At 39.6% G+C, this 22,701-nt stretch overlaps 1 protein-coding gene across 4 annotated transcripts in view; it reads right to left on the minus strand.

Moving 5' to 3' along the window:
• Positions 1-22,701, minus strand: part of Maf1 (repressor of RNA polymerase III transcription Maf1) — a 131,610-nt gene that overhangs the window by 101,196 nt on the left and 7,713 nt on the right. For all 4 annotated transcript variants that reach the window (XM_067135636.2, XM_067135634.2, XM_067135635.2 and 1 more), the window contains exon 2: positions 12,040-12,189. In XM_067135636.2, the coding sequence (XP_066991737.1) occupies positions 12,040-12,189 (150 nt within the window). The remainder of the gene's footprint in view (positions 1-12,039; positions 12,190-22,701) is intronic.

The raw sequence follows: 22,701 nt of genomic DNA on the forward strand, positions 1-22,701 counted from the left end.
GGATCCATTCTGGTGAACTCTGGCGCCCATAATAAGGATATTTCGGTTAATTATGCTTATTAATTTTATTTTTTGAGTAATTTTATTTATATATTTTTATTCATGATTTTATTCATTATTATCATCAAAAGCTTACAATTGGCTTCCCAACATGTGGCTGAATGATTGGTATATCTGTTAGGCTTATAAGCGTAGGTGCACTTGTCAGGTGTGGTTGGAATGCTGCAAACTATGTGAGTGAAGTGTTTTATATGTACGTGATGTGTATTTTGGAGTATGAAGAAATGTTGTAGCGAGTCCAGTATTATAAAATTGAGAAGTAGAGAGGTTTTGAAACTTGTTGGTACTATGAATCAGGATAAGAGAAGTCAAAAGAATTCCACCACATCGAGTTTATCTAATTTAAGTGAGAATAGCAAAATGGCTGATAGTAGGAAAGATCAATCGGCAACGGTAGGTGAGGAACAGAGTAACCCGTCTCAAACTCAGAATGTAGGGGATCAAGGGGAGGCTTCAATGCTCTGTATGATTCAATCGCTATTTAATCAGTTCAGTAAAGAGCCGAAGGGTGAATTGTCCAGTAAGATTGATTGTCAGATTAAAGAGTTGAAGTGTAAAGTAAATGTTGTTAACAGTAAGTATGATGAATTGTCCAGTGAAATCGATAATATGTTTGATGGATTGTCCAGTAAGATTGACGAGCGGGGCAAAGTGTTAAGGGAGGCATTTGATAAAGTACAGAGTGAAATCGTTTATCAGAGAGATTTTCAAAATAGGGGGCGGGATGAAATTAAGGAAGATTTGTCGGATGTCTTACTTTGTGCTAGTGGTGATGGTAATAGCGTTGTTGCGATCGATAATCTTGTGGAAGTTTCTGAAATTGAAAGTGAAGTTTTTTGTGAAGTTGATGAAGGTTGTTTTGTGAGTGAAGAGTGTTCACGGAGTATACATCATGAGGATGTTTTTGTTGATTTAAGTGTACGTGAGGAGAGTAAAGTTAGGTCCATTATGTGTGAAAATGGTAACTTTGAGATTAATGAAACTTCTGATAAGAGAGTCGAAAGTAGCAGTGTTGTTCGCATGAAAGTGGTGCAAGTAGGAGCTGATATGGAAGCTGGTGAAGATGGATTAATTGTTGGGTCATTAAGTAGTAATGACAGCAATTTCGAAGTGTATTATGGTAGAATTTCTGTAATCGAGTGAGCGTGAGTGAGATTGAAGTACGTATGTTTGATAAGTGTGAGCTAACTATGACCGTTGTTCGTAAAGGGTTGTTTGAAGTCGATTGTACGTCAAGTTTTGTGCTTAAGGGGATTCATCGGAAGGGTGGTAACTTGTATGGTGATTCAGGGTTTGAAGATTTTGTGAGAAATTTTTGTGTCAGAGATCATGTGTGTGTGTTGGGAATGTTTAAGGAAAGTGAGAATGGAAGTGTGCGTGAGATGAAAGAAAGTCTATCCAAGCGAGTGGGTAATATTTTATTTACCGTATTTCACGGCATAATCGTCGCACTTTTTATACCAAAATATTCGAAAAAAATTGTAGGGTGCGACCATTATACGATGAATATTTAATACCAGTATTTGTATTACTCAAAAAATGTATTTATAACTAAATTGTATTTGATACAAATTTAAGATGCACGTAATACTCGCGTTTATACATCAAAATAATTAAAATAGTCTAAAACAAAATTCATAATTTTTCGCAACAATTCGGCGAACGTTTTTCCAACCTGAAAATAAAAATGAACGTATTAAGTTAATTTGTCATTAATTTGAGTATTAAAGTTAAAATATTACACTTGCAAAAAATTATCGCTTTGTTGTGAAATGCGGACTTACCGGTACGCAATTTATTCCAAATCTTAGGTGTCGCTATCGCAGGTTTCGCTATCTGATGCGCCGTCCTCGCCTCTGTTAATACCAGTATCAGATTCTTCGTCTCCCTGCCACACTACGTCATCTTCGGAACCGTCTAGTGCATTCGAAATCCCAGTCCTTTTGAAGCTCTTGGAGACTAGTTCAGGTGGTATAAGATCCCAACTCTTCTTCACCCACGAGCATAACAAGTCCAAGGGTGGACGCCTGATATTTCCGGCGGGCGTCAATTGCTGATCGCCGCTCATCATCCACTCGTTGTAAAATCGACGTAAGTGGTCTTTAAAGGGTTTATTAACACATACGTCTAGTGGCTGCAAAGCAGATGTTAGGCCACCAGGAATGACTATCTGTCGTGTCTTATTTGTAGTGAGAATTTGCTTCACTTCGTTCACGAGGTGACCTCGGAAACTATCTAAAACAAGCAGAGCTAGTTGTTTTAGTAGTGCACCAGGTCTTCTATTCCACACAGTTTTAACCCAGTCCAGCATGAGTTCTACGTCCATCCAACCCTTTGGTTGCAGTCGTACATGAATTCTACGGGGAAACTGTATATTCTTAGGCATCGTTTTCCTCTTGAAAATGATGTAAGGCGGCAACTTTCTCCCGTCAGCTGTAATGGCTAGCATTGCCGTGCATCGCAACTTCTCACTACCGCTGGTTTTCATTAATACACTCCGTGATCCTTTTAGCGCAATAGTGCTGTTGCGAGGCATATCAAAAAAGATTGGAGTCTGATCGGCATTACCGATTTGAGAAAGCAAGTACGAAGTTTCCTTGCGCAAACGTATGACAAATCGGTGAAAATTTACAATCTTGTCCGTGTAATCAGCAGGCAACTTTTGGCTTAGTGTTGTTCTCCTTTGTACTGACAGATTGTGTCGTCGCATGAACCCCTTAATCCACCCACGAGTCGCCTTAAACTGAGTTACCGGTATGTTGTGTTTGCGCGCTACCTCCTGTCCCTTAATTTGTAACATTTCATATGATACACTGCAGCCATTGTTACGTATTTCACTGACGTACCTAAACACTTCTTCGTCAATTATAGAAAACTTCCCTGTTTTAGGACCTCTAAACGCGCGTCTAGAAGGGTTTGTGCTTTTTAGCTTGTTTTTTACTTTCCGCCAGTCACGCACCAACTTTTCACTCACAGAAAATTTTCTTTCTGCAGCTCTGTTCCCGTGCTGTTCAGCGAAGGCAATTACGCTTAGCTTGATGCCCGCAGAATAGTTTCTATATTTATCCATAATCGCTTATAAATGCTTCACACGTTAATGTTTTGCGATATAAATGACTTTCCGTAATTGTTCACTATTAAAACAAATTATTTCTGCAAACACCCAAAACACAAATTAAAAACTTAAATTCTCACGCACACATGTCTACAGTAATCACGTAAATCTGAAACAAATAAATGCATCTGTGATCTGTCCATTCCAGAGCAGCCAATACTGTTAGGCAGCAAGGAAGCATGCAACAATTTATCAGTTTAGCTCGTTGGTTGCGACACACTACTGCGCTTGCGCAAAGCTCACAAACCGGAGCTCTAGCTAGCGCGGTGTAGATCTACTGTATAGTTGACTGTATTCCGAGACGTCAGTAACAAACATTAATTATTTTCAATTTCTTTTAAACATACGGTAATTAGGTTAATATTTCTTCCCAGTTATTGATGATTTTACATTACATTACTGACGAGTTTATAAAATAAAACTTTAATAGCATTGGATAATAATTATCTTGGCTGCTTGGATAAAAGTTTTCATCCCATGCCCGGACACGTATGACGTAGTAGTAAGATAAGAGTCTAGCGATGACAACTGAGACATCGTAAATAATTCGGCTGAATAATTCCGTGGAAATCTGCGTTATCGTCTTGGATTTCACTTCGTGCGCAATAACACAGGAGCCGGCCCCATGGTGTAGGGGTAGCGTGCTTGCCTCTTACACGGAGGCCTCGGGTTCAATTCACGGCCGGGTCAGGGAATTTTACCTGTATCTGAGGGCTGGTTCGAGGTCCATTCAACCTACCTAGCCGGTATTTCCTGGCGACGTTGCCGATAAGCGATAACTTACAGCCTTACGTATTTCAAATGGGAACTCATAATATGTAGGTGGTGAATAAATAGTACACTGTCTCGCGACCACGTTGTCAAACTGCCGATAGCCTACCGGTAAGCATAATATGTAGGTGGTGAATAAATAGTACACTGTCTTGCGACCACGTTGTCAAACTGCCGATAGCCTACCGGTAAGCATAATATGTAGGTGGTGAATAAATAGTACACTGTCTCGCGACCACGTTGTGAAACTGCCGATAGTCTACCGGTAAGCCATGCGTCGTACATATACCGGTATTATTTATTTATACGTTGTGCAACATGTCGCAAACGTGACTGTGTTGCCAAATTGCCCATAAACCATACACGTATTTAAATTGCGCATTCATGTGCAACTTACGTTGCAGTTCCATTTACCATTTAACCAGATTAGTGAACAAAATTTGGACGTGCGATGATTATGCTATGGGCTTTACGTCGCACCGACACAGATAGGTCTTATGGCGACGATGGGATAGGAAAGGCCTAGGAGTTGGAAGGAAGCGGCCGTGGCCTTAATTAAGGTACAGCCCCAGCATTTGCCTGGTGTGAAAATGGGAAACCACGGAAAACCATTTTCAGGGCTGCCGATAGTGGGATTCGAACCTACTATCTCCCGGATGCAAGCTCACAGCCGCGCGCCTCTACGCGCACGGCCAACTCGCCCGGTCGATGATTATGTAATTAAAGGTTTAAAGTCCGATTTTTGTATTGAAAATAAAGGATGCAACGATTACGCGGTGGCGACGATTATGCCGTGAAATACGGTAATTCTGAGAGTTGTATGAACGATCTGAATGACGTGTTGTATGATTTCGATGTGGAATGTTTGAAAAAGTATGTGATCTGTTTGCTTGCATTAATTGTGTGTTTGTGGAAGAAAAAACGTAGAGATATTCCTGCGCATTTCAGAAAGAGGGATTTCCTTTTTATGAATATTCCGAATGAAAGTTTGTATGATTCTTGTGTGACTGGATGGTATGAATGTTTGTGTGTGAGATAGAATGTATTCTAGACGTAGTTAGTTTTTATTGCGGTACGCATTCCTCGCTTATCGAAGCCAATGTTAAGTTTATATATAGTTTTTTCAATTGTATCAGGGTCCGTATACTGTGGACAGTAGAATAGGCAAGTGTGCTTATAGCCTCCTAAGCGCTGAAAATAAGGTCCTTGGGACATTTAATATCTACAGCCTTCGCAGATATAAGAGATAGGATCTGCACCTTGGATGTATATATTATCAATTTTAATGTATGTGTACAGTAGCAAGAAGGGATTGTGTTCAATGCTATATGAAACAACCAGAGTTGTGTGTATATAGCCATATTATTATTATTGTTTGGACAAATTGTATTTCGTGTGTGCGAATACAATGCAGTAGACGCAATGTATATATTATTATTACAGTAAATTATGTGTTCAGTTATGTCATTATAAGGTTATGTATGAACTTCTGTTTTATGGTGAATCATAATATGTGATATCATTGAATCACCAAGGGGGCGTTATGTGATAGTACATATATCACACCCCCGAATTATATGTAGAAGTTAGAGATATTATTGTCAGTATTCGATTTTTTATTATTATTATCATTATTATTATCAGTATTTCATTTGTATATTTTGCCTTTATATTGGTAAGCTGGAAGATATCCACATATGTAGGTATGAGTAATTTGTTTTGCACGAGTGGGAAAACATTGCTTTAATAACTCTGGTAATTTGGTTGAGTCATGTGGATACCCCAGTGTTTGTTGTGATGTACTCGTGTCGGGATATTCAATGAGTCATGTATATATCCCAGCCTGATGAGATAAGCTTGTTGTTGTATTAGGGAAGTTCGTTGACTCATATGATATACCCGAGCGTTTGTTATTGTCTTGAGACCAAGTATGAGTTCAGGGCTGGGTCTTGACAAGAGGTTCACTCATGATTGGCTGGCAAGCACCAATCCAGACGTATCATCTGAGAGGAGGGGGATGTTGATGTCTATAAAGGTTGATCATACGGCGGCAACCGAGGTGATTGTAAAGGAACGAGAAGGAAGATAACTACAACCAGTGACACTGTATAAGAGAACTACAACTGACGCACTGTACGGGAAGGAAGTGGTGCTGATACACGGTACTGGAGTGACATGGCTGCAATGGACTGGACTTCAAACGTTCGTGGAGCGTAGTCTCGTTATATTCGCGGAAAGTGGCTGATTGTGGAGAGTGCTTGCGCATTAAGTATTGTAGCACTTGTGGCGGCCTAGCATTATATGCTGGTGAAAGCTATCTCAGACTTTCCATAATTTATGTTGAGGATCGACAGACGTGTGTATATATCTTTACAACAAGTGTTAAAATATGTGAACACAGTAGTACAAGGTACAGTATCTGTGTGATGTGATAACTGCCGATTATGAGAATCGGTAAGTCGAATTGATATAGAGACAGTGAAGGGTATTTATCTTCATACATGTACATTGTTCATCGGACTATCTACAAATGGTAGCTTAGTTCTCGCTTTCGTTTTCCCACGATTTTCATTATTTTTGTTGTTGTGAATATGGAGTCTTCCAGCAATATTTTCTGTGTATTATATGTATAATGTTGTATGTTGATGAGGTGCTCATGCACGGAATTTGTTAAGAATATAGTTAGCTATTTTAGAATCAGTGTTATTGATGAACCTAGGTGCAGTTCCTACCTAATTAGTCGATTTCAGGAGGTTACGTAAGGCCTGCAGCAGATGTACCAGTACGCAGCATTATGTACACGCCCTGGGATATACAGTTTATCATGCTCTTATCTAAATTCGAGGGATCCATTCTGGTGAACTCTGGCGCCCATAATAAGGATATTTCGGTTAATTATGCTTATTAATTTTATTAAGTTTTTGAGTAATTTTATTTATATATTTTTATTCATGATTTTATTTTATTTTTATTTATGGGTAGCCATCAAAAAGTTACAATGCGTTTCAAATATGTTTCCATGATACATATACGGTTAGGTTAGGTGACGCCGTAAGAAGAAAACTGAAGTGTTTGCCACAGAAACCTCTGGAGTGATACCGTATTTCTCCGAATCCCAGACATTTTTTCTCAGAATCTCATGCGAAAACTCGAGGGTTGTCTTGCATTCGCGGCCTGACAGTAAGTTAATGGATACCACTGGCACTACCACGGTAACCACGCCGCTTCTTTTCACACACGCACAAAACTTGTTGACAATAAACGACCGCCTCTTTACTATAGCCTACATCGCTAGCTGCGACAACCGGTTGTACAGTGCCTGTGTGTAACGTTACTGCATCTCAGGAAATAGTGAAGAGATTATGGCATTCTATTAGCTTCTACAAGAACGTTTCTCAAATCTGCAGAATGGCATCAAAACATGAGAGCCTTTGAATTCTTAGAAAGGCCATAGCTACTTAGTGGCAGAGTTATAACGCGTCTATTGTACTTGACGCTTAGTAAAATTTTTATAGACAGCAGGAATATTTTCGTGATGGATAGTCGTATTGTAAAGATACGTGGAAAAGGTATTGCCGGCAAATTTTCAACGGGTTCTAGTCGATAATATGATGCCAAGTTAATGGTTATTAAACACTCGGAAATGTAGAATAATTGTGCAGCCGCACATAGGCCTAACTAAAGCCAATATTTGGCGTTAGCTTGAAGACAAAGAGCTAAAAAATGCGTACTGTACAAAAAATGCATTCAGGGGTACGCAACAAGGACACTTTCAAGAAGTTGAAGATGAAATTGTGAGGTATGTGCACGAAAAACGCAAGGGCGGAATGGCCATACCGTGGCGCAATAAACTCGTGCGTTGACTTTCAACGGCCGCGATTAGGCCCATAAATCGCTAGCCGCTGAATTTGGCCGAACCAGGAAAGCAACACGTGCGTGTAGCGGTAGCCGGTTATATCTGACGCTGAGTAAAAGTAACAGATTTATAGACAGCAAGAATAATTTTCTGGTGGATCGTTGTATTGCAGAGAAGCATGGAATAGGTATTGCCGGCAAATTTTCAACGCGTTCGCGTCGGTATTATAATGCCAATTTTAAATTAATGGTCCTTAAACCCACGGAAATAAATAATAATTGTGCAGCCGCAAAAAAATACGGCATGACGAAAGTTAATGTTCGGCGTCTAAAAATAGTCTAAAAATGTGTAGGCCTACTGTACAACAAAGGCATTCATATGATTTTACAAAGTACTTTTTGAGCCCGATTTAAATTTTTTGAAGGAAAAAGTGGGGTTCATCTTGGTGTCGGAGAAATGCGGTACTATATTTTTTTAAGAATGAAATTAAACATACACTTTCACGTAGTATCGGATTTCGAAAAATAACAAACAAGTCATAGTGTGGATATCATCTGCGGAAACACAAGTTTTGAACAAACTTATTGCCGTTTCATGCCGATTTTAATGTGCATGGCGGGTTTTCCGACTTTTATACAAAAATCGGATATAACGACAATCCGTTATAGCGAGTAATTTTTTCACTGTTATGAATTCTCGCTATAACAGACTTCTACTGTATTAGAGGTAATTTTTGCATATTTCCATACGCATTTCCATCACATTAACACAGAATCTAATCTAAGTATGCGTAAAATATTTTACGAGTTCACATTTGTTTATATTGCATGATTAAAAATCGGCAACAGTCTAAGAAACATCAGGGCCGGATAGCGGGTGACTCGACTATAATATACGGTATATACTAGGTGAATCAGCTGCCTACCAATATTTTGTTCTGCACCCCAAAAAAACATTTGAGATCATCATGATGTCGATATATCTCTGCTAGCATTCCACATGATACTAATGCACTGTAAGCACATTCCCATCATGCGACTGTAGACCATTCAGAAAATATGACATCCATTCAATCATTTACTATACGTTAAGTCTACCACATAACTATGCTAAGATGCCGTGCCAAGTGGCCAGGTATAGCAAAACATGAAATTAACACTTAAAACTATGATACAGTGATGTAGAGAGTGTACGAAACAGAGAATGGGAGAAGTAATGTGCTCTAACACATTCTTAATAAGAGTTTTACACACGGCTGTGGCATAGCATATGTGGTCAAACAGTAGCCTACTAATTAATAAATGTAATATTGATACGAGGGCAGATCAAATATAAACGAGAATTATTTTTTGAAATTTATTGCTTCAACCAAAAATAAATACACATATAGAGATTTTTCTACATAGCGTCCTGCCTTCGATACACATTTTCTCCATCGGATTGGCAAGTCTTTGATGCCGTCCTGATAGAAAGAAGAGGATGTGTGCGGAGCCTTATCTTCTACACTTGCATCATCATCGAACCACTGTCCTCCTAGGTCTTGTTTGAGTGGTCCAAACAAACTGTAGTCACAGAGCGATAAATCAGGACTGTACGGAGGGTGTTTCAGAGGTGTCCTGTGAATTTCCTCCAGTTTTTCCTGCGTCAAAGCGGCAGCATGCGGCCTTGCATTGTTGTGAAGAAAAATGATGTTACAGATCGGTTGCCGGCTTCGCTCGTTGGGATAGGCAGCTTTTGCTTCATCCAAAAGGCAACAGTAACAGTCTGCATTAATTGTACTTTGTTCGTGAAGAAAATCCACCAGCAAAACGCCCACGGAATCTCAGAAAACGATTGAAAGCACCTTTCCAGCAGATGGGCGTTTTGGCCTTCACCGGACCTGCTCCGTTTCTTCACTGCCACTCCATGCATGCTTGCTTGCTTGCTTTGACTCTAGAGTGTAATGATGTACCCAAGTTTCATCACAAGTAACAATACAATGAAAGAAATCCTCTCCTTCCTCCTCATAGTGACGCAGGAGTCTCTGAAAAACTTCCAGCCGTAAAGTTTTTTTGTTCATGGTTGAGGAGATGAGGAATTCACCTGGCAGACAATTTTCTAAAATGGAGTTCATCTCGGATGATGGTTTGAACACTTCCGTCACTTATTCCTACGGCTAAAACAATTTGCAAAATTTTTATTCGCCGATCTTCACCAATAATGTCACAAATTACAACAATGTTATCTGCAGTGATGATGTCTGCTGCAGTCTCATTTCATGAGGTTCATTTTCCACAGCTTCTCTTCCTAACACAAATTTTTAGCCCACTCATACAATCGAGTCTGCGAATGTGTTTCTTCCCCAAACTGTGAGCGGAGACATAACAAAATTTCGGAAGGTTTGGTGCCCTCTTTCGTGAGAAATTTGATTTTTTTGTTTTTTGTTTGTTTTGATATTTGCTTCATGTCGCACCAACACAGATAGGTCTTACGGTGACGTTGGGACAGGAAAGGCCTAGGAATGGGAAGGAAGCGGCCGTAGCCTTAATTAAGGCACAGCCCCAGCATTTGCCTGGTGTGAAAATGAGAAACCACGGAAAACCATCTTCAAGGCTGCAGACAGTGGGATTCGAACCCACTATCTCCTGGATGCGAGCTCATAGCTGCGCGCTCTTAACCGCATGGCCAACTCGCCCGGTGAGAAATTTGCTAATGATGCGTTGTGCAACAGACGTTTGCACCTCTTGCTCATTCATGGTATACTTAAGCAGCCCAGCTCTCTACTGTCGTTCGCACGCACAAACCCCATCTCCAGACACCCCCACCAGCATCGTGGCGAAGCCCCACCTCGGAATTATTACTAACAGCAGCGGTACATTCAAATTCCCGTTTATATAAGTTCCGCCTTCGTAGTTCGAATCCTACATTGTACAAACATTTTTTACACTGATATTAAACTTCAATGCTTGAACATGGGCCAGTGTGAGCCATATGCTTGCAGTAAACCACCACTATTATTGTTTTTGTGTATTGAGCAAACTGCACTGCTATACGGTCAGAATTAAGTCGCTTCAGTCATTCGCCATGTATTACATAGAAAAATATACTGGCATGTTCCTTATCTATGGGAAAGCAAGAGAGAATTTGCTGCAGGCACTACTTAACATCAGGAAAGGTATCCGGACAGGCAACATCTGCCTGCAAAGACTTTCAGTAACCTTGAAAGATGTTTATGAACAACAGTGGTACTTCAGACAATACCACCAGTCTGAAAGAAGGCTATAAGAATGAGGAGGCTGTTATTAATACAGCTCACAATAACTCACATGAGTACATGGGCAATTGCACAACAGGTGAACATTAGCCAAGCTTCCGTACTACGAATACTGCACGTAAATGTCATCCCTACTATCTACAGCTAAATCAAGAGCTCCATAGGCAGAGAATTTGAAGTGTGAGTGAATTTATATCAGTGAATGTTAGGAAATCTGGAAAAAGATGCAGCACTCCTGTCAAAAACCCTGTTCTCAGATTAATCGTGATTCCACAATAATGGTACCATCAACCACCACAACATGCACTATTGGAGTGCTGACAATCCCCACGGGGCGCAACACGCAGCATATTCCATGCAATCGGGAGTAAATGTATGATGTGATATCATTGGCAATAGCCTTGCTGGACTGTATTTCTAAATGACGTTTACAATGATATATCAGCATTTCTTAGAGCCACATACATTTTCGTGCATAAAAAAATATATTTCACATACATTTAAGAGACAGTAAAATTAAATAAATAAAAAAAGATTATCCCTATCCTGGACTCAAACCTATTGCATATAAGACTGGTGTACCCTAGAGTTCACCTTACTCTTACCATCTATGCTAGACTGCATAATGCGAGTAGATTACAGCTCACGTGATAGTTTTAAGACGGTCACAGTGTTCACTTTGTGTTTCACACAGACGTTTCATTTACATATCAGATCATTCGGAGAGTGCAATCATAATTTCTAATATTTGATATATTATGGCATAATAGCTTTCTATTGTTGTGTAGGCTGTAAATACAAAGATATCCATTTTGATGTATTTACTGTGCGTACTGGAAGAACAGGACAGATGTTTTCAGGACTACAATATATAAAACTGCAGTTTAATAAAACATATTGGTAGGGGCAGCTGATTCACCTGGTATATCAAAGACAGTGAGCTAGGAAAGAGGACTAGAAGCATATCAGATAATAGGCTCTTACCTGTACTGGTACTGTCCAGGTGAAGCTCCAAGCCCTGTCTGAGGAGGAGAGAGGGCCTGAAGGTCATGTGGAGTGGCACCTTGCTCAGCATTGAACTTCTTGTACAGCTGTTTTGCATCACCAGCCATTTTGCACGAATAACTTTCAATTCTGAAAAAGTAAATAGACAACATACTGATTTAAGGATTTTACAACTAAAAAGTTGAGTAAGAATAAGAAAATGCTTCGCAATCTTCTTGCCTGAAACTATTAGTTATATTACAATACTCTGCCAAGTACGATTTAGGTGACTGCTGGGTAGTATAACTTATCTGATCTTACCTATACCTGAACAGAAAGAGATGTATATAATCAACCTAAACAGCCACACGACAAGTTTAGTTATAGGACAGGCAACTAGCTGTTTGCCTCAATTCCACTGACTCTCATCAAACGAAAAATACAATCTAAAAGCAAAAAAAAAAGTTTGTAGTTTTATGTGACTCTTGATACCATGATTAACACAAGCTACATAGGTCTAGATGTCTATGTATTATGAAACAACACACCGAGCTCAATAGCTGCAGTCGCTTAAGTGCGGCCAGTATCCAGTAATCGGGAGATATTGGGTTCGAACCCCAGTCGGCAGCCCTGAAGATGGTTTTCCATGGTTTCCCATTTTCACACCACGGCCGCTTCCTTCCCATTTCTAGGCCTTTCCTATCCCATCGTCGTCATAAGACATGTGTCGGTGCAACGTAAAGCAAATAGAAAAAAAAGTACTATTAAACATTTATTCTATTCTGTTTGGTTCGTTATGACCCCCGAGGATCACGAGTGACTTGTTTGGCATTCTTTCTTCCCAATACCTCTTCAATCTCTCACTCCTCCTCTTTCTTTCTGCTTCCGTGATCTGAATCTGGATCCTGGTGTCCGTCCATCTGTGACAGAGCTTTCCGTATTTGGACCTATCCTGTACTGTCATCAGTGGATATTTTTCTTTTATGCCAACAGTCTCCCAATCTTCTCCGACTTCCTTCATCCACTTATTTCCAGTTAAGCAGGTTGCATTCCATTCATCAGCTTACTGTCATCCATCCTCATGAGATGTCCAACAAATCATAACCTTCTCTTTCTTATCACACTCAAGATTGGTTCTATACTCTCATATAGTTCCTGCCTTGATCTGTGTACCCAGATTTCACCTTGCTTTTTTGGTGCCCCACATATGTCTCAAGATTCTTCTTTCCTCCTCCTCCAACTGTACGTATGCTCTCCTGCCCAATGTCAGCGTCTCAGCTGCACATAATGCAGCATTCCTGACTGTTATCTTGTAGTGTCGCAGTATGGCGTTCCTCGAGAAGTTTTTCTTTCGATATGTAGTCATGGCTGTATATCGCACTTTCAGCAGCAGTTGAGCTCTGTCTGTGGTACTTTTGTTGCTTTGTACTTCACCCGTAATGTTCTCACCTAGGTACTGGAAGCTGTCGACTCTTTCTACCCCTTGGCCTTTTACATTCCAATCGGTCTTCGTATTCAGTACCTTCATCTTGTTGTAAGCTATTTTTAGACCAACCTTTGGTGCAGTCTCCGATAGATTTGCTAGGGCCAACTTCGCATCTTCTTCCTTCTCATGTAACAATACCACATCGTCTGCGAAGGCAAGGAAATCCACTATGACACTGTTTTTTTTTTAATGCTATCTGTTCAGGGTGTCGACCCATGTGGATCTTTATGGCACCATATTAAATGAACCTACGTATAATTGGAATGGTGGTAGTGTGGAATGTTGTGTGTGAGGAAAGGAAGATTAAGAACGTCACAAACCCCCTGTCCCCAGGCCAGGGATATTAATCATTGCAATTAAAAACCCCTGACCTGGCCGGGAATCCAACCCGGGGCCACCGAGTGCCAGACAGGCGCGTTGCCCCCTACACCGTGGGGCCGGACTACATTGTGTTTGATCTTATATTCAATCTGTACACCTTCAATTCCCATGGTTCTATTCAACTGTCTCTACCTCTTCACCACTTCATCCAAAACTAGGTTAAATATTATTGGCGATAGATCATCCCCTTGTTGGACTCCCGTCTTAATTTCGAAGCTGTCTGACAACATACTCCGGTATCTTACTCTAGCGGTTGTAAGCCTCCAATGTTTCCCCCCCCCCAAACCTCTGTCGCATAGGATGTTCAGTATGTTTTCCTGCCCATCTTCAAAAAGATTGATGTTCTATTTGTCTACATGTTTCAAGTACATAATTTAGAATTCTGAATACATGCTTTTAACCATATCATCAACCTGTTTTGGAAAAATAATTTTCCTTGGCACATCTTCCACTGTAGAGGTTAAAATGACATTTATTTCATCTCTCTAAGATGAATGAACCAATCATAGTACAAGGACTACTTTTTTTATAGAGGACTCTCTGTCAATAAAAATTTTATTTGCTTTACCACTGTTTATTATTGGTCAATTCCTTTTTTTTAATGCTTTTCTGCATATCTTTAGCTATTTTTTCACATACAGTAATATCATGCTTATTGAAACATTTGCTGTAGTATGGTATAAGATTTTGCAGATCCTCATTGCAGAAGTCTGCCGCCATTTCTGAATTGTCGTTCACTTTGTCATTGGTTTTAAAATACTTGCCACCGAGGAACTTCTTCAGACACAGAAAGAGATGGTAATCACTAGGTGCAAGGTACAGGCTGTAGGGAAGGGGGGTTCAACTGCTGCCAGCCAAAAGACGGAAGAGCACTTGTGTTTGAACCACACCTATAATTTTGGATGTGGGCCAAGGATTATTCTTTATTATTCTTACTAAATATTTAATTCTCATAACTGCATAGTACTTGAAATATACCTTCAACTTATTAGGTCGTGTTCAATACATGCAAGTTAGGACATATTACAGAGATGTTAAGTACAGAACAAAAATGACCAACCAGAACACCAGTAGGATCCAAACCCACAACCTCTTGATATCCAAGATCCTTTCCAACAACAAATATATAAGGAGCAGTCAAATGAAAACTGAACACCTGCCATAATATATTCCGCACAAAAGGTGGCAACACTGTTGTTACGTATCAATACTGCCATCAATGTGGTAGGAGAACTGCATAGTGACAACTCACAGGTGCACGCAGTTGTTGCGTTATGTCTTTGGTGGTGCGTGGACTGGTCTAGTCTGTTTGTCCAGCTGTAGAAATGGAGGCAAGCAACGAAGAGCAGAGAAATGTGGTTTATCTTCTGGTGGCTGAAGGTGCTGGAGTATGCGAAATTCATTGTCGCATGTCTGCTGTGTATGGCAAACCCTGCATGTCCATGATAAGTGTGCACGAGTGGCATAGGAGATTCCAAGAAGGGTGCACATCACTGCAAGACGATGTGTGCCCAGGACAGACCCATCAAGCCATTACTACTGATGTGATAGGGTGGACTGATGGTCTTATCTGGAAAAACCGACGAATCACGGAGGAAGTAATTCGTGTTCAGGTCAGCATTAGCCATGGCTCCACGCATGCCATTATCAAAGATCACTTGCATTTCCGCAAATTTTGAGCGCAGTGGGTTCCGCATCAACTGATGGACGGACAAAAGATTGACAGAATGGCGTCATGTCCGAGTCATCTGTAGCGGTACCATGAGGAAGAGTATGTATTTCTGCCCCGTATCATCATGGGCTGAAATATGATGCCACCATTTCGAGCCTGAGAGCTAATGGCAAAGCCAACAATGGAAACATTGCAAATTTCCCCCTACAAAGAAGTCCAAAGCTGTTCGCACAAGTTCCGGTAAAGTCATGATGACCTCATTTGACTGCAGGTGTCCTCTGCTTGACGACGTCCTCGGGCGTGGAACCACAATCAATACGTAGCGCTATAAAGACACTTTGCAGAAACTGCGATGCGTCATAAACTCAAAGCGCTCTGGAATGCTGTTGAATAGGATCGTGCTGTTGCCCCAATCAGGCGAACGCTACGCTGCACCAGTTTGGTTGGGAAACACTTCAACATACTCCGTACAGCCCGGATCTTTCACCTTGTTATTTTCACATTTTTGGTGACCTGAAGAAAGACATTGGTGTACGTTGGTTTTATTCAGACGAGGAAGTGCAAGAGTGGGTGTGGTTGTGGATGCATCGGTGACCTACCTCTTTCTAAAAAATAGGAATTGATAGTCTTGTCTCCCAGTGGGATAAATGATATTAACGCTTTTGATTATGACTTTTGAATAAAACAATTCCATGGTCACGTTGTAGCAGGTATTTGGTTTTCATTTGACTGCCCCTTATAATATAGGCTATCATAGTTCAATGGTAAGAGCATCCGATGCAAAATCGGAAGGTTGTGGGTTTGAATTCCCCTGGTATCCTGTTGGCCATTTTGTTTACCATATGTAATATGTACTAAACACAGCCTAATAAACTGGAAATGATGATGATTATTATTATTATTATTATATGCTGTGAAGATTGTGGAGAAAATGCGAGAGAAGCACCTTCAATGGTATGGCCATGCCTTGCTTGCAGCTCCTGGCACAATTGTTAATTCGGCTTTTTACTCTGAAGTCAACAGCCAATGCCCACGTGGACAACCAAAGCAGCGCTGGCAAGACACAATAAATGTGAATATTACGACTGTCAGCTTGAGACCAAATGACATCCAGGACCGTGTGAAATGGCATTCGGAGATCCAAAACGTGGACTTTGCACTAGTGGGACAATGCTAAGATGATGATGACGATTATTATTATTTGATGTGGAGATTTTTTAGAATATCAACACTTGTAAAACAGATATAACTGTCTGAAAGTTGTTTTGTTAGTACAGTAGAGTCCTGCAAACTAAAGTGGACTGAGAGGGTGTCGACTTTCCAAAATGTCGAGTTTTGCAGAAAAAAGGGTAGGTTTTTCACAACTCATAATATATTACTGCATATTGCCCTAATGAAAGTTCTAGTACAATACAGGACACAGAAAAGTACAAATAATTATTAAAACTTAACAAGATCTTGCAAACAAAACTGAAGAAATGACTTAAGTTCTTTGTAAGAATAAAATTTTGTGTTGCTTGACTGTCCCTTGCACTCATTTAGTTCTTCTTACAGCTTCGTCATGTGCAGTAGGCGACGGAAACAATAAAAATATCCACAGCCGATACACCTTGCTTCTCCACGAAATGGAGCCTTCCATTAGCGGACTTAAGTCCTTCACTGTATGTCTTATTTTAAATTTTTCTGTTGTCTTCCAGCTCTTCGTCTTCTGATTCATCTTCACTTTTATACTTTGTTCTCTTTCACTAGTGCAACTATTTCACTGTCTAAAAGTTCACAATTTTCACCCTGCCCCATCTATTCTCCAACACCACCACCAGTAACATCTTTAAAAACTGGAATTTTCTTCAGTAAGTCTACTATTGTATTCATACAATTTTCTCTTTCTCCCCTTTCTTGAGATTAGTTTCCTGAATAATTCAGCTAGTTTGACAATTATCATCCAGCAACTTTCTCCAGGAACAAACGAGGCTTATATGCTCATTTTCATTCCAAGGTTCAGATATTCACCCTGCTATAGCCAACTGGCATCTAGCTTTTTTTATTTCCAAGTGATGAATAGAGCCATTTATAATGTATAAATCATCATTTAGTGACATGTGGGATAACTACCCTTAAACATCAAAGCAGCTTTTCCTATAGCCACCTTTCATCATTTTTAAAGGAAGCCAAACTGTACTATACGCACCGCAGATAAGGCCACTACCATAGCACTATGCTCTTTTGTTGCTATCAACTTAGTAGCTTACACGACTGTCAAATCACACTACCAACTGCTAACAAGATCTTTTTGTTGACAATCTCTTGTTCTAGACAGATCTGGCTTGTAGTGACATTCATGGGTCTAAAGCATTAGGAGCGCATAATAAAGAGTCACCCCGATGACAGAAGGACCAATTCACACCAACTCGGTAATGAATTCTAACAGTTGTGCCATTCTATTATAAATTTCAGTCAATGGCAGCAACTACAACATAAGATTGATACTGAAGCCTCCACCTTATCAATACATTTCTTTACATACTATCATTCACAGTACCGGTTTTGACCCTTCAAGGGTCATCCTCAGCTGACAATTACAAATATGGTTCTTAAAACATCACAATGGAAAATATTGTACAGTCGTGACAATTGTCCAATTCAACAGACCATCTAAAACAAATGATACAATTAAAATAGTAAAATAAGTCCTCTCTTCTTGGATTGTAAAAGGGTTACGTAGTATAAAAGGACATGTCATTTGCAGATGTTTTTGTTGTTTTGATCAGCGTAAAAATTGAAACTTGCAATGCTATGTATGCACCGATAGTAGTATTCTTGAAGTGTCCACTATTTTGCGTTAAAACTTATGATTAAAACATTTCGAGGGTTCATTCTTGTAATAACTATGTTGTTTGTTTCACCGTGTTCCTCTGCTGGAGCGTCTTGAAGTGACTTGGACACTGTTTTTGAAGAATTGGGTAGTTGTCTAGTGTTCAATTCGAGGCATAAGACTCATAATATACACTAATGCTGAGTTGGTAGTAAAATGCATTTTGTAAGAATAAAAATTCTTCAAAAACAGTGTCCAAGTCACTTCAAGATGCTCATACTACCAGCAGAGGAACACGGTGAAACAAACAACATAGTTATTACAAGAATGAACCCTCGAAATGTTTTAATCATAAGTTTTAACGCAAAATAGAGGACACTTCAAGAATACTACTATCAGTGCATACATAGCATTGCAAGTTTCAATTTTTACGCTGATCAAAACAACAAAAACATCTGCAAATGACATGTCCTTTTATACTACGTAACCCTTTTACAATCCAAGAAGAGAGGACTTATTTTACTATTTTAATTGTATCATTTGTTTTAGACGGTCTGTTGAATTGGACAATTGTCAAGACTGTACAATATTTTCCATTGTGATGTTTTAAGAACCATATTTGTAATTGTAGGCTGAGGATGACCCTTGAAGGGTCGAAACCGGTACTGTGAATGATAGTATGTAAATAAATGTATTGATAAGGTGGAGGCTTCAGTATCAATCTTATGTTGTAGCTACAATCAATACGGAAATGAAACTTATAGATTATAATGGCAGCAACTGTTGACACGGGTGAAATGAGAAATGTTGCATGTTTTATATATTTATTTTGGGAGGTAAGTTGGAGGGCTCCTTAGACAACGAATAAATCTCTCTCCTACAAGTAATACAAGGTACGATTTATATACCTTTTAAAATAACATATGCTGCCATGCATATGGTAGCTTTACCTTAGAGCATAAAAATCTCCAGAACATATATGGAAAAATATTTTCTTTGGTACATAAGTACCAGAGGTAAATTTGGAAATTGCATGAACTCATACGCCAACCCAGTGGTCTAAGGGTAGGGAGCCTGCCTCTTACTTTGAGGCCCCGAGTTTTTGATTCCTAGCCAGGTCAGGGATTTTTAACTGGATCTGCAGGCTGGTCAAGGTCCACTCAGCCTACATGAGAACCATTGAAGAGCTATCTGAAGGTGAGATAGTGCTCCCGCTAATAGGAAAATGCAAACTTAAGAGTCACTTATGATTAAGAAAATACGTTGGTCAACTTGCAAACAATGCACAAGATTTATCAGTGAATCGGCTCGTAATTTAAGAACAGATTTTAATCTTAATTTTAGTCATTTTTAGCAATTTTATACATTATACAGCAGATATTGTACCATGCCTCCATTACTTCAAATCTTCAGAAGTCAATATACGTTGTCATGTTCCTTCTGAACATAGCCTATGTAATTTGAGAGAAATAAAATTAGGATGTACTAGCATCCCTTCAACTTGATCTTAAGGAATGTCAGAATGTTTTCCTATAAAATGAGGTTATAAATATGCTAGTAAACGATATACAGGTTTCCAGCATTCATGCACTATGTCATCTAAATGTCCCAGGATTCAATTCTATAATCTAAAGCATTAGAGGAGAGCTAACAATAAGATAAATTCTCTCAAAACAAATTAAAATTGACAAATCTAAAGAAATGATAAGAAGTCCATCAAATTCACTGTGACTAAAGATGCCCTCTAATCATGTAGCCCTATTACAAAATTCAAGAAGGCATTGGCAGAGCATCCTACTGTTAATGGTGTTAAGTACTTTCCAACCCCTTCATTAAGAAAACACAATAGTATGTGGTGGTGGTTAATGTTTTAAGAGGAATTACAATGGGGCAACCATCCTCTATTAACAATTGGTAATCATAAGGAAAACGGAAAGAGGCCTGACACTTTCTACAATTAAGGTATTGGTAAAAGGAAGGGAAGGGCCAGGAAGGATGTGAAAATGAAAGACTCCTTGGGTCTCGCAAACCGAATACCACCAAGGGTGGAAAGGAACAAGAGCTGACCAAGGAAGGTCGGAAAGGAAGATGAAGGGGGGGTAGCCTGACACGAGGAAGCAATGCTAGACTCAGCTAGGGGAACCGTGGTTGCCAACGCACGCTCCCAAATTCAAAGCCCCTGGTCCTCCCTTTTAGTTTCTTCTTACGAAAGGCAGTGGATACCGTGAGTGTATTCTACTGCCATCACCCACAAGAAATATTATAAGGGCTAATTACAGTAGGATAACATAACTGATGCAATGTTAATGAACACTTATAATCAAATTACATCCCTACTTACCTCTCTTTATAGCCTATGACCTGATTTGAGACTTGTTTGTTCCTTTCCAATACTTACAATATCCCATTGAGATTCTTTTCTCCTCTTGTGTTTGTCCTGCATGTCTAGTCTTCTACCACCTGTTTTATTCTCTATCACATATCTTTTCCCTTTTCCTCTCTTTATCCAGCTTTCTTCATATCTTAAACTTCCCACATTACGATGGTCCCTCCACGAGCGTTGACGCTCGCCCTCCTCATGAAGCTGGGAAGCAGAAATGAACTTGTCAAGGGCTGAGAAGAAATAGATGCAGGAGAACTGTGATTGGTAAGGAAAGAGCTAATCTATTTGAAGACGGGAGAATACGAAGTAGTGGAAATCGTCCTTTGGATTTTTCCTTCTATTGCACCCTCCTCCCACACTTAAGTTGCCTGTCAATGTATTCATTATATTATGCAGAGCTGGATAAATCCCAAGCACCCAGTTGCCAAGGCAATGAAGAGAAATGTGTAGGTGCCTAAAAGTTTCAAACTGTAACTGCTAAATTCCAGTCTGAGGAAAAACAATATTTTAGGAATTTATTTCCACTTTGGAAATAACAACGTATAACGAACAAATCTGATGGCATTTAACACTAGGTTTACCGCAGCGGTCACAATGCCCATTTTCAGTTCTGTAATGCGTTTAGGACAAACAAATCCTTTGGTGGCTTTTAATGATTTTAAGTATACTTTTTGGCATATATACACTAACTCATTTCTAGTTGGTGCTATGAGGTCATATACCTACTTTTACCGGATGGTCATTTTTACCGCTACTGCAATAGCTATATATCAGACTTTTGTGACATTCATTTAGAATGGGATATCATTCTAACAAATAAATTCAGGAAACGGTTTTGTGCCAGAGTTTGGGAGAAAATTCCAGGACCCTACTTCTGTGACCACAGACTGAGAACTTTGGAAATAACAACGAATAACAAATAAATATGATGGCATTTAACACTAGGTTTACCGCAGCGGTCACAATGCCCGTTTTCAGTTCTGTTTTCTCTATCACTCTATTAATGCATTTAGGACAAACAAATCCTTTGGTGGTTTTTAATTATTTTAAGTGTACTTTTCGGCATATATACCGTAACTCATTTCTAGTTGGTGCTATGAGGTCATATACCTACTTTTACCGGACGGTCATTTTGACCGCTACTGCAATCGCTATATACCAGACTTTTGTGACATTCATTTAGAATGGGATATCATTCTAACAAGCTGTAACAGTTTACTTTCTTACCGCAGTATTGAATAGAACGTATTGTTGTACTACAATGGGGCAGCTGTTGGCTCTTTTCAAACACTGATTAAAGTACACTGACAGGAAAATATAGTCTGTATTTGTTCAGTAATGAAAGGTGTGCAATCATAATGAGCAGTCAATTGTCGTGTTCAGTCGTTACAAACATTCAAACTAGATTTCCCAACTGTTTGTAATTACTCCGAAGAAACATGTTCTCGCATAGTCTGCTGGTGAATGCCAAAATTCTGAACCATTTACATAACATTTCCCCATCACAGTCGAGCGACAAAGCTGGGAGTGATTTATACCTCAGTAAGTGTGAAGACGTGCATAGCTTGGCAAATGGAAATAGTTCAGATAATGATTCTAGTTGCGCTGATCCTGTAGAATTACCATGTGAAAATGAAATCACACAGCGGCTTTCAACTTCAAGGGTTAGGGAATTAACCGCCAAATGGCGGCACACGCACCCCAGCAAAACAGCTGATGACAAAGATAAGCGTATTTGACATTAGTTATTTTGTATTTACATAACTCTGTGCACAGTGTAAGTAAGTTTGGTTTTACATTTTGTAGGTGAAGGAAACACTAAGGCAGATAATGAAATCACTAGCAAGGAGCACAATATCAACTGCAGAAGGCTGAGCGTATGCTGTGGTAAATCAACACATGGGTGTGGTCAGCACATGGCAGTCGGC

This window comes from Anabrus simplex, chromosome 1 (assembly GCF_040414725.1).
Source record: "Anabrus simplex isolate iqAnaSimp1 chromosome 1, ASM4041472v1, whole genome shotgun sequence".
Classification (NCBI taxonomy): Eukaryota; Metazoa; Arthropoda; class Insecta; order Orthoptera; family Tettigoniidae; genus Anabrus; species Anabrus simplex.